General features: G+C 36.4%; 1 protein-coding gene across 3 annotated transcripts in view; it reads left to right on the top strand.

Annotated features, from left to right (window-relative positions):
* Positions 1–6,382, top strand: part of PHTF2 (putative homeodomain transcription factor 2) — a 116,603-nt gene extending 110,221 nt beyond the window's left edge. For 2 of the 3 annotated variants that reach the window (XM_006882595.1, XM_006882596.1), the window contains 4 exons: positions 155–310; positions 2,296–2,391; positions 2,719–2,844; positions 4,016–5,093. In XM_006882595.1, the coding sequence (XP_006882657.1) occupies positions 155–310; positions 2,296–2,391; positions 2,719–2,844; positions 4,016–4,036 (399 nt within the window). In that variant the 3' untranslated portion in view covers positions 4,037–5,093. Of the gene's footprint in view, positions 1–154; positions 311–2,295; positions 2,392–2,718; positions 2,845–4,015 lie in introns of all 3 variants that reach the window. The other variant, XM_006882597.1, reaches the window with a different exon arrangement.
* Positions 6,383–11,990: the final 5,608 nt, after the last annotated feature.

Raw genomic sequence — 11,990 nt, 5'->3', positions numbered from 1 at the left:
CTAGGTGAGTCATTTTACTTTTGGTATGCTTTAGCTGTTTCATAACTATGGAGCATTTTACACATATAATGTTACACAAATGAAATGCTTTTGTCTTTCAAAAGAAATGGAATCATACTGCTTTTTCATGTTTTCCTTTTTTGTACACTTTTAGCTACTTCATGTGCATGAGATCTTCCTTGACTGTCACTACAATTGGGAATTGGTAATCTGGTGCATCTCATTAACACTTTTTCTCCTAAGATTTGTTACTCTTGGTTCAGAAACAAGTAAGAAATATAGCAATACCTCAATATTACTTACTGAACAGGTAAGAGTACTGGATGGGTACATTAATGCTGTAATTTAAAATGGTTTCATTTACTTAATAATTTTAAGGAATGTGTTGTATTAAAATAAGATTATTTGCGGTTTTTTTTAACTTGAAATTTGATAGAGTTTAAGCAGTTTTTCAGTGTTTCTTATTTTCCTTAGATTTCACATTATTTCTATAGAAATGAAGCATTTTGTTCATTAAATACTATACAGCATAGATGGACCTAGAATAAATTATGCTCAGTCATAAGTCAATCCAAAAGGACAATTATGTCTTAAAACCACTATTATAAAAAGTTGAGAAAAAGTTAACATGCAGCATCAATCTTAAATCAATAATGGAATAAAAAGGGAAAGTGAGAAGAGAGTAAAAATTAGTAAATAGATAAGTTGGTTTAAGGGAAAGGCAATACACGATAAGGACTTGATAAGATACTGCATTTGATTACATTAATAAATGACAGTTATGAAACAATGTTTATGGGTGATGATAGGAAAAAACCAATGTGATTTGTAAATCTTCACTCAAACATAATTGAAAGAAATGATGAATTTTAAACTATAAATGGGATTCATTTGCTTTTGAGTGTGGCAAAGACATGTTTGAGTATGAATTTTTCTTCAAATAAAATGTAGCATAATGATTTTGATGCTTCTATTTTGTATGAATTTGGTAAATGTTTTCCTCTCAACATTTCATGGGTGAGAAACTTAACTACCAAAGAAATTGTAGAATATTTTAGTAGAGTTGGTTTCAAAGGAGCTTTGACAGCACATCAGTTACACACTTGGCTGCTAATTAAAAGGTTCAAGGTTTGAACCTACCTAGCGGCTCCTCTGTAGTGAGACCTGTCAGTTTGCTTCACTCTGCTTCCACAAAGGTGATAGCCAAGAAAACTTGGTAGGAACAGTCCTGCTCAGTCCGATCACTCAGAGTCACTGTGAGTTGAAGTAGACTCAATGGCATGTAAAACCAACAAATTCAAACAAAGAACAGGTTGTAACCTGGCCAGATGACCTCTAGGAGAAAGGGGAGAACGGCCAATGAAGAGATTTCACGAGTGCAAAGTATCATTCAGGGAGCTCTGGTGGCCTAGGGGGTAAAAGCTGTGCTGCAATGCCAAAGTTATACAGTTCTATTCCAGCAGCTGCTGTGCTGGAGAAGGATGGGCACCTGAAGGCCTGCTGGAGAGTCACTTTGGGTCAGTTACGACTCAGTGAAATGTAACAACAACAACAAAGTATAACTTGGCTTCATGGGAATTGGACAGAGGCAGCCACCTCCTTATATGGAGCTATATGGTTTCTCACATCTCCTTTCTGGGTTTTGTTCAAGTGACCTCTAAGTGTACTTGCTACTCTATCATTTTGGTTTACACATAGTTTTGATTCGCCACAGCCAAGATATTCTACATTTTACTAACTTATTGACTTAGGCACCTACAGTCTCTGGCAGATGTTGTGCTAGTCCCGTCGGCTAGTGTGTTGACGACAGTGTGGCTTGGGATACACCCCAGCTGACTTGTAGTTTCTGAGTGAGGGTGGGATGGATGATGAGAGTACAGCCGTTCAGGATTGCCTCTTTCAACGGCTCTGGGTTAGAGCTTTTTCCATACCAGCCAGCTTTGAACAGAACAGGTCTTTCTAAATGTTTTACTGCAAAGTGGATCAAGGTACGCAGAGATCTCACATTTAATCTGCTGGAGCTGTTTTTAAATAAGAATGTGTCACTATTATGTAATGCCATAAGGTTGCCTTTTTCCCTCATTTGGCTTTTAATTGCATTAGAAAAGTATATTAATAAATTGCTATCTTTCTTACTATAAAGTAAAGTTTATTATAGGCAAGATAATAAAAGTCTAATGAATATTAAAATAACCTAAACACCTCAACATCTAAAGCTAGCTATTATTTTAATGGATATCTTCCAAGTTCTTTTAAAAAATCTCTATCATTTTGTTTACTTCCTTTTTATAAAAGATAAACCTCTATTTAAAAATGGAGAAGAAACCTAACAAGAAAGAGGAACTGACACTAGTTAATAATGTTCTGAAACTGGCTACGAAGCTCCTGAAGGTAAGTGTAGAATGGGATTGGGGTACGGTAACGAGGCGTGCTGACTTCATTTCTTAGCCCTCTGTGGGTCCTACCTTCTATTTTATTTTAATTATCTTAAGATTATATTTGAGCACATTCATGTAGCAGTAAAAATCCATTTTCTTGTTTTACCTGTGACCAAGTTTATTCTCTCCAAAAGGACACTTTTTATAACACTAATCTCTAAGAGTTTTTAAAAACTTTCATTGTATTTTGCTGTATACATATACATTTTTTTATATAGTTTACTACTTCTTCGAGAATTTTGAGTTCATAGATTTGGGTTTTCTTTTCCTTCTCTTCTAGGAATTGGACAGTCCCTTTAGGTTATATGGGCTTACGATGAACCCACTGCTTTATAACATTACCCAGGTGGTCATCTTGTCTGCTGTTTCTGGTGTTATCAGTGACTTGCTTGGATTCAATTTAAAAGTAAGAACTTACACACATTCTTAATTTCCTAGTTCTCTGTTTCTTAGTGCATTTTTGTGACAATTTGAGATACTGCATACACAGTAATGGGGTAATTTTGATAACTATGCATAGAATTAATGACAATAATGTCACATTAAATTGTAAAGATTAATATATGTTCTTATAATGCTTTATGAAACCCCGTTTTTGTAACAGTTTTCATTATAATTAGGACTATTGTGTAGGAAAGTATTTCTATTTACTCATGTACGTGAGGGGAGCTCGGGTGGCTTAGTGATAAGATGCTGTGCTGCCAGCTCAAAGGCAAGCAGTTCAAATCCACCGGCTGCTCCCTAGGAGACGGATGGCAGTCTCCTTCTGTGGGATTTACTGCCTCTGAAACCCATTGGAGCATCAGCTGTGAGTTGCTTCTGACTCTTCGTTACCAAAAAACAATAAGAACACATTCCCCAGGATGATTTTTTTTTAACATTCATTGTTGCACATTTTTCTCCCTTCCCCTAGTCCACTTGTTAATACACCACTTTTTCTGGATAATTGTCATATAGTTAATGCCTAGCCATATATTCCTTTCAGACAATTTTGCCTTCATCTATTCCAATGCAGTGTTCACAATCTTTTTTCTCTTTTCCTAGTTTAGATGATCAAAAGAAAAGGAAGGAAAGAAGGAGAGAGAAGAGCTCTCTTTCCTTTTTGGCAAAAGTTGTACTACTTCTCTATATAACTATGCATACATTCTTCCATCATATATGTACAACTCATATATACATCAGATAAACAAGTGAATAAACAATCACTCACTCATTCAGTCATTGCTGTCAAATCAGAACTAATTCATAGTGGATTTGAGCCGGCAAGTAGGCGCCACTTTCAGATTAGCAGCCTAGTTGTCTACAGATTAAGAAGCTACCAGGGCTCTATGAATAAGTGGTAATCAAATTAGACAAGGAGAAGAAGTATATTGCTACTTCCCAGTAAAAAAAAAAGGATTAATATGATTTTCACTTTTTTATTTAAGGTGAGTTCATCCTTAAGATGAAAAGAATAAAAACCAGAGAATCTGTACATGTTTGTGATTGAAATGTAAATAGGAAATAATATTGTAGGATATAATTGAATAAATTAGGATATTAAAACAGGCTCTAATGATCTCTTATATTTTCTTTAGCTGTGGAAGATTAAATCATGACAATTCAGAGAACAAATGTAGCTACTTTTCAGGAATAAGAGCACCGACTAAGCTGCCCGAGAGCTCACTGACTCTTCTGAAATCTCAGCTGGGAAATTGAAGTGTTTACATCAGACTGTCTTGTGCAATTCTTATATTTATTTTACCTGTTCACTGTTTTTTTAACATTTATTTTAGTCTTTATATTTTATTTTTAAGCATTGATGTGTACTTTATTGTTGAAAGGGTGATAAAAATGATATCCAGATACTTGAGATCCTGGTAATTGCTCATAAATAATTGACAAAATTACAAATCCTGAAAACAGAAGCCATTGCTGAGCACTGTTTCTCCATCAATGCCATGAACTTGCCTTACTTGAGGAAAAATTCTTTCACTTTGGAATAATGAATTGGACACAGTTCAGCAAATACAACATTTTCTTCAGTTAATCAAGATCCAGTCAGGGTCTTGCTTGAATTATTTGGAACAATGCCAGGATCTATATTGATTAAGCTGCAGTTTAAGCACCCTTCAGTATTAATATATATGGTGTTACATAACAGGTCAACAAGTGCTCTTTGATGATAAAACTCTTAATAGAGCAATAATTGTAAATGGTTACCATACTGTAAGATTTTTTGATAAAAATGAACTAGTAATAATTGTATTTATTTGAAACACTGGGCTGTTTGCACAGCTCCACCTGTGCATGCTCAAAATGTGCACTTTTTAAAGTTACTCCTTTTCACGTACATCTTTATATGGGATATGTTATCGTGTACTAGGGCATGAAATGGTATCCTTTTGAGTGAGGTATATACTCATCTCACAAGTGAAGTGCCTATTAATATTAAAATACATTATGTTTACTCAAGTAAAAGAATTCTCTCCCCATGGTACACTATCGTTGTATGCAAGTCATACCATACGAATGAACACCTTAACAATAAAGGTAAGAACAAGAAAATATTCCTCTAATTGCTAGTTTTAAAACCGTTCCCAAAATTTCCAAAAAAAGAACACTTCAGCTTATAAATTTGTTCTTTTACATTTAACCCGGTGAATCTTCCCCTCCACCCTCCCATTTATATAAGGGCTATTTTAGATACTTTTAACCTAGAAAATAAACCCCCTCCTATTTGCCAAGTGTGTAAATGAGTATCATGTTGGCATGTTAGATAATTAGGGCAAATATGACAATATCTTAAATTGGCCCTTGATTATAAGTTGCTGTATTTGTACAATCAAGGAGTGTTTTAGGAATTACATGAAATATGAATTTTTTTGAGATTTTTTTTTAAACTGGCATCTGATTTCTAGAAGAAAAGTTTTCTTTAAAACAATCCAGAATATTCTTGGTGCAAAGATATCATGTTAACTATCCTCACATTTTTATCATATATGAGGGAATTTCAAACAATTAGTTATAAGTGATTTATTTGATTGGTGCAGTTCAAATCCCCAAATCGTAATCTTTAAATCAGGAATGTGTAGAGAACAAAGCCATATTAGGTCACTTTGTTCTTACCCCTTCCTGTGATCTGCCTCAAGTCAGCCTCATTGTGTAGTAGATTTCCTTTCTATAGAAAACAACAAAAAGCATGTTGTTTTATTTGCCTGGGTTCTAATATGTTTAATAATGACCAAAGTGCATTCTGAGTTTTTTCAAAGAATGTATTACTGGAGCTTTAAGAACATACTTATTTTCTCATGTGAAAAATTAGGCTTTGTCTGATATGTTTCTTCCACTATTGTCTAATGTTGACGTTGTTTTTAGGGATTATATTTTATAAACTTTTTTCAAAATAAGGTACATACCTATACAGAACTGAGCATTTTGCACAGACTATATATTGAATATATTTTGAGAAAAAAAAAAGTACAGCATGAGTTCTGTTAGGAATAAAAGATGAAACTATTGTATCTTATAAAACTTTAAAAAAACCAACTTATTTCAGAATGGAAATATTTTTTGAGAAAAATAACTGAGTATACTGATTTAAGAAAATGTTTTAGATTGAAATTAATTTTAAAGTTGGGGGTTGATTTATTTCATACAGTATACCTCTCAACAACTTAATAATATGTTGAATTATGTTGTAAAAGTGGACAGCAGTAGAATACTAAAAGTAGTTTGTCATTTTTAAGTGGTTTCGTTCTATTAATGCTAGAACTGTTTTCACAGCAGATAAATTGACATTACTGCCTTTAAGAATATCATGAATGTAAGAAATTGTAACATATCACAAAATACAGAAAAGGCAGTTAAAAGATAGAATTTGTGGCAGATGTTTGTGTCTCTTTGCCACGTGTTATATTTGAAAGTTTGAATGGCAAGTATAAAATAAAATATTCTATGATTGACAGTGTTAAACTGTAAGGTGTTTTTGTGTTGTTCCATTTCAGGTTTCAAGTCATAGTTACATTTCTGTGATAATTTGTGTTTACTATAGAATATATGTTCATTTTAACTGTTAGATTTGAGGAGGGTGGAAAATAAACTTTTTACAACTTCCCAACAGTTTTGGTTTTGTTCCAATTCTTAGAACGTGAAAGAATAATGAAGCTGCTCAGGACACTTTGATCGCCCAGCTGCCGTGACACTGTGTGTGTGTGTGTGTGTGTATGTGTGTGTGTGTGTGTGTGTGTGTGTGTTTGCATGTAGAGAACTCTCTGTGGCCTGTCATATTAAAATTCAGAAGGATGGTGGTATTTAAAATTTTTACCAGGTGGGTTTAGCATAAGAGATCAAAGCCAACAATAAGATGGTTAAGTATTGCAATATTTCTGTCATCTGATTGTTACAAATGTTCATGAGACTTAATCAAGAACTATTCATTTTAAAGAACTATTAATTCAAGTATACTTTAAAATTTACTTTCAGCTTAAAATTGGCTCTTATGATGAATTTCCTTTCAAACTTAAAACTATGGCAGTGTGACTGGCACCTTTTTCATATGCTGTATTACGTAGAACATTCATTTGCAAACTTTTCTGCCTAGCCTGTGTGAAGTACAACACAAATACCAATACAAATACTTGTAGTGCTAACTATTAGGGGAGAAGAAACTGGTGAGTGTTGAAAGGAGTACTTTTATAAAACTACTCCCCTAGCAATTTGGAGAATTTATCTTATTTGCTGTTTGGGTTTGTTTTTTTTTTATTATTTGAGAATTGCTGTTGTAAGATCAAGGACATCTCACGGACAGCAGAGAGAATGAACAGATATGTCTTGTAGAGGGTGCAGTCATTCTTTGGAGGCAAGAATGATGAGGCTTTAACTCACACTCTCGATGAGGCTTCACTTCACATTCTTTGAGCATGTTGCTAGGAGGTGCTATTCCTTAGAGAAGGACATGATGCTGGGAAGGGTGGAGGGTTGGTGATGGAGAGAAAGACCCTTAGGTGGATTGACACTCTGACTGCTACAACAGGCTCTTGGGTGTCAGGAAGTGTGAGGATGATGAAAGTAGAACAGGGTTCATATCTTTTGTTCATAGGATCACTATGAGTCATGCTTGACGACAGCACCTAACTACAACAACAACAACAACAAATTCCATGAGATCTTAGTGTTTATTCCCAGCACTTAAGACAGTGTCTGATAAGTCCAAGAATCTCAATGAATAAAGTCAAGTGAGACCTAAGAAATTGGCTAATTTAATGCCCTCATTTTATCCAGTTTTTAAGAATTTACAAAAGTAGGCCACTAAACAGTTTTAAGTAGATTAACTCAAGTTAGTTATTTAAGTAACTTTAAGTAGCTTAATTAGCTTAAGTAACTTTAGTTACATAAGTAACTAAATAATTAGCTAACACAATTAGCTAATGACAAGACCAAATCTCAAACTTCTTGCCCTCAAGTCAGAACTGACTCCTAGCTGACCCTTCAGGAGGTTTTTGGAGGCCTCAGATCACATGGAAGTAGATTGCCTGTAATTTTCTCACGAAGCATCTGATGGATTAGAACTCCCTGCCTTAGAATTGGGATTGCAACTCTTTACCCATCTCTCATTTCTTTTGAAGGTTTATTCTGGTTCCTTACGTGAGCGTTTGATACCTTTTTGACATTGAAATACCCAGTTTTAGGCAGAACAGATGCTGATAAGTTATTTGCCAATATTTGTAGTGAGGTTATATATAAATGGGTAAGCCCTGGCTACAGAAATATAACATAATTTATCATTTCCATATTCAACTATTTTAGGGTATTGACTTGTGGCTTGTATTGTGTTCTCAGAAAATGCAGATTAAATTTCTAATCCTTGTATCTGTGAGAAGGATCCCTGGTGGTGTAGTGCATAATGTATTGACTGATAACCAAAAGGTCAGTAGTTCAACTCCACCATCAGGTAGGTGAAAGAAAGATGAGCCATCTCTGCCCATAAAGATTTACAACCTTGAAAATCCATTCATGGGTAGCTGTGAGTCCAAATGGATTCAATGGCAATGAGTTTGATTTTATATCTTTGCGTGTGACCTTGTGTGAAGAAACAGGAGTTTTTCTTCCCATTTGTTGGCAGTAAAGTTAATGAGGTGATGCTATTGGAGGATGGGTCCTGAACCTTTCTGAACGTTATCTTATAGAAAGAGAGGATGGAATAACTATTGTGTGGGTAAGATGCCATGTGGAGAACAATCCTAAGACTACCAGGACATACTTGGAGGCTACCAGAAGCTAGGCACCACTGCTGACACACTTCGGCGACTCTTGCTAGGAGGTTGGAGTTCCTATAGGCTTAGGATTCTGGGCCGCCGCCGAGGGTCCACTGCTCTGTGTGTGCCACCCACCTAGATCCTGTGCCCTAGGTCTCATGATTATAATAAGTCTCCTGCTCTATGGACCATGCAAAGGCATTTGTAGATCATAAACAATAATGGATAACAATAAGAATGGGAATCCAGGACACCTAATCATGCTTATGGGAAACCGATACATAGACCAAGAAGCAGCTGTGTGAATAGAACAGGGAACACTGCATGGTTTAAAATCAGAAATACCATGACTGTAGTTTACTAGTCTATAGATAGGGCAGTGATGTAAACTTAGCCATGATGAAATACCTTGAGGAACTAACTCCCTAGGCCTGGGGAATTCAGCACAGTCCCAGGGGACATCAAGGCCAACTGATAGAGCAGTCCAAAGACACCGTATCCTACTTTGGTCACTATTGACTCTAGTTTCTGTTAGGTGCTCTCGAGTATGACTCAGTGACCCTATGAACAACAGGTCTGAACCCTGTTTTCTCTCTTTCCATCTGCATCATCTCTGACATAGGTCACACTGAAAACTCTATGACTAGGATCATGAAAACTTGTAAGTAGCCATAAGCATTGGCAAAGAGGAGTGCATAAAAATCATAAGTCATGCATGAATAAATTTTTGCAAGAAAACAGTATCTCTCTGAGCAGGTTTGAGGAAGTATGGGAAAGAGATTCTTTTATAAGCTGACATATTATGAACAATTTTGCTAAACTTCAACTGTATATTTACTCATGCTCTTCATTATTAGATCTGTCTTACATATGAAGATAACTCTCACTAATAGCATTTTTTTTCTTCAGTCCTCAATTTTAGAATGTCTGTTAAATATATTCTTACTTATTATATTGTTGTTGGTAAGTGCCGTCGAGTCGCAGCAACTCATAGCGACCCTATGAAGGAGAGTTCTCCACGCTTGGGTGCCTTTCTTCCTCTCTCCAGGTTCATAGGGTTTCCAGAGGCAAGCTATTAAGGAAGTGGATGTCACTCCTTCAAAGCTTGTTTTAATCAGGGAGCTCCACCCCACTCTCTGTCCCTATTGGGTAGCCAAACATTAACGCATTTGACACATCATTGTCACAGTGCTCAGCCTCACAGCAACCAAAAGTGACCACAATACGGCAACTTGTACACCAGGGCTATACGACCTACTTATTATAGACTTGACTTTATACAAACCATACTAAAACTTCCAGGGCCTATTTATTTATTTATTAAAGTTTTCTTAGTCTTATTTTTCAAAAGATAAAAAATGAAAAGAATTTAGGAAAATGATACATTCAAAGGCAGGGAGACACCAACCTACTGTAAGTGAGAACTGATGGCTCCAACTAAAGACCTTCTAATAAAAGCTGACACAGTCCAGACTACAAGGAAATGTTCATAGAGTCATATGACTGGTTAAGATTTAGAGTAGGTTATTTTAGGGAAAGGATTTCTATTGAATATAGAGACTAACAGTGGTTGATTTCAAGGGCAAACTACAGATGTTTTCTATCATAGTCATCGATTTCAGGCTGTATAGAAAAAGAGCACTTTGAGAGTTTGTCATACTCTCACTCTCCTTTTGAATAAAGCAGGAAGGGTTTTGTTTTTGTTTTTGTTTTTTTTTAATGTTCACCAAGTTTTGCTGGACTATGTCCTTCCTCTCAGCCACCATTCAATGGGTAAATGTAGATGCCCAGCCCTTAGCTGTCATTTTACAGACCTCTGGGTAGAAATAGATCTATAGCTCTGTTGGCCTAGTGGAGAGGAGCTGCACTGACAACCCAAAAACATGCAGTTCAAACCCATCAGCTGCTCTGCAGAAGAAAGATGGGCAGTGAACTCCTGTGCAACTTACTGCCTTTGAAAACCTGCTGAAGGGTTAGCTAACTTGATGGGGTCAGATCCAACTTGAGGGTACATAACAACATATGTAGTCAACTGACACTCTGGGGCTTTACCCAACAGAGGCACTTTATTCTTCTGTTAATTTGCAGATCCAGCCAGATTCTCTCTTCCTAGCTGTGTGAATTAGGAACAGAGCATCTGCAGACAGTAACAAGAAAACCAAAACTACAAAGAAAATATGAACTAAGTAAAGCTAAAAGGTAGAATCTCACCTTATGCCTGAACAGTGATACTAGATGTTCCAATTTATCCTTATGATAAGTCCTTAGAATCAAAGTTAACCTAAAGATTAATTTCAGCTTAAACAAGCCTCACATAAATTGACTGTTTTGTTTTTCTTCGCTAATAGGCTCTCTTTTTAAATATGGGCTCTACTCCCCATCTACCTCTATTACTGTTATACTGTCAAAATTACGACTGTTATTACCATTATGCCATCACGTTGGAACCAACTGACAGCTGTTCCTCCAGTGAGTTTTTAGAGTCTAAACCACATGGGATGAGAATGCTTATTTTCTTTAATGGAGAGGTAGGGGGATTCAAACTCCATTTCCTTGAGTTGGCAGCACAACTCCTTACTCCGTGGACTGTCAGAGCACTCTTATGATTTATGACAACCCCATATTTTAAGTATCGCTTCTTGCTGTGAATCATAGAGAAGAGATTGCTCATATTTTCCCTTGGAGCTGTTGGTGGATTCAAGCCTACAGAGAGGTATAGCTATTAGCATTGCAACTCACTATGGACTACACCAGCACACTACATGTTCTATAAAGATAATTGTGGAGTTAATTTTTCAATGTGACTTTTTCTATTCTTTTACTTTGCTATGTGGATAGAAAACGATGTGACCAAGACAAAGGTGGGTGACTTTTAGTTCGCAGCCCTCAGGATAGTCTCTCATTGTTTTTGTTCAGACAGTCCTCTAGGTCATATAGCCCTGGTGTACAAGTTGCCGTCCCGCGGTCGCTTGTGGTTGCTGTGAGGCTGAACCCTGTGACACTGATGTGTCAAATGCGTTAATGGTTGGCTACCCAATGCGGACTGAAAGTGGGGTGGAGCTCCCTGATTATACAAGCATGGAAGGCGGGGTGGCGTCCACTTCCATAATAGCTTGCCTCCGGAAACCCTGTGAACTTGGAGAGAGGATGAAAGGCACCCAAGCGTCAAGGACTCTCCTTCATAGGGTCGCTATGAGTCGCCTGCGACTCGACGGCACTTAACAACAACAACAACATGTGGATAGACAGGAATTTGTGAATGGGGAATGTTATCCTATCCACAAGGGGATTGGCCAGTCTTTACAATCTACAAAGG

The sequence above is a fragment of the Elephantulus edwardii genome, unplaced genomic scaffold (assembly GCF_000299155.1).
Source record: "Elephantulus edwardii isolate Elephantulus edwardi_28Jun2011 unplaced genomic scaffold, EleEdw1.0 scaffold00022, whole genome shotgun sequence".
Taxonomy (NCBI): Eukaryota; Metazoa; Chordata; class Mammalia; order Macroscelidea; family Macroscelididae; genus Elephantulus; species Elephantulus edwardii.
The sequence above is the reverse complement of the archived record's forward strand: the minus strand, read 5'-3'. Positions and strand labels throughout refer to the sequence as shown.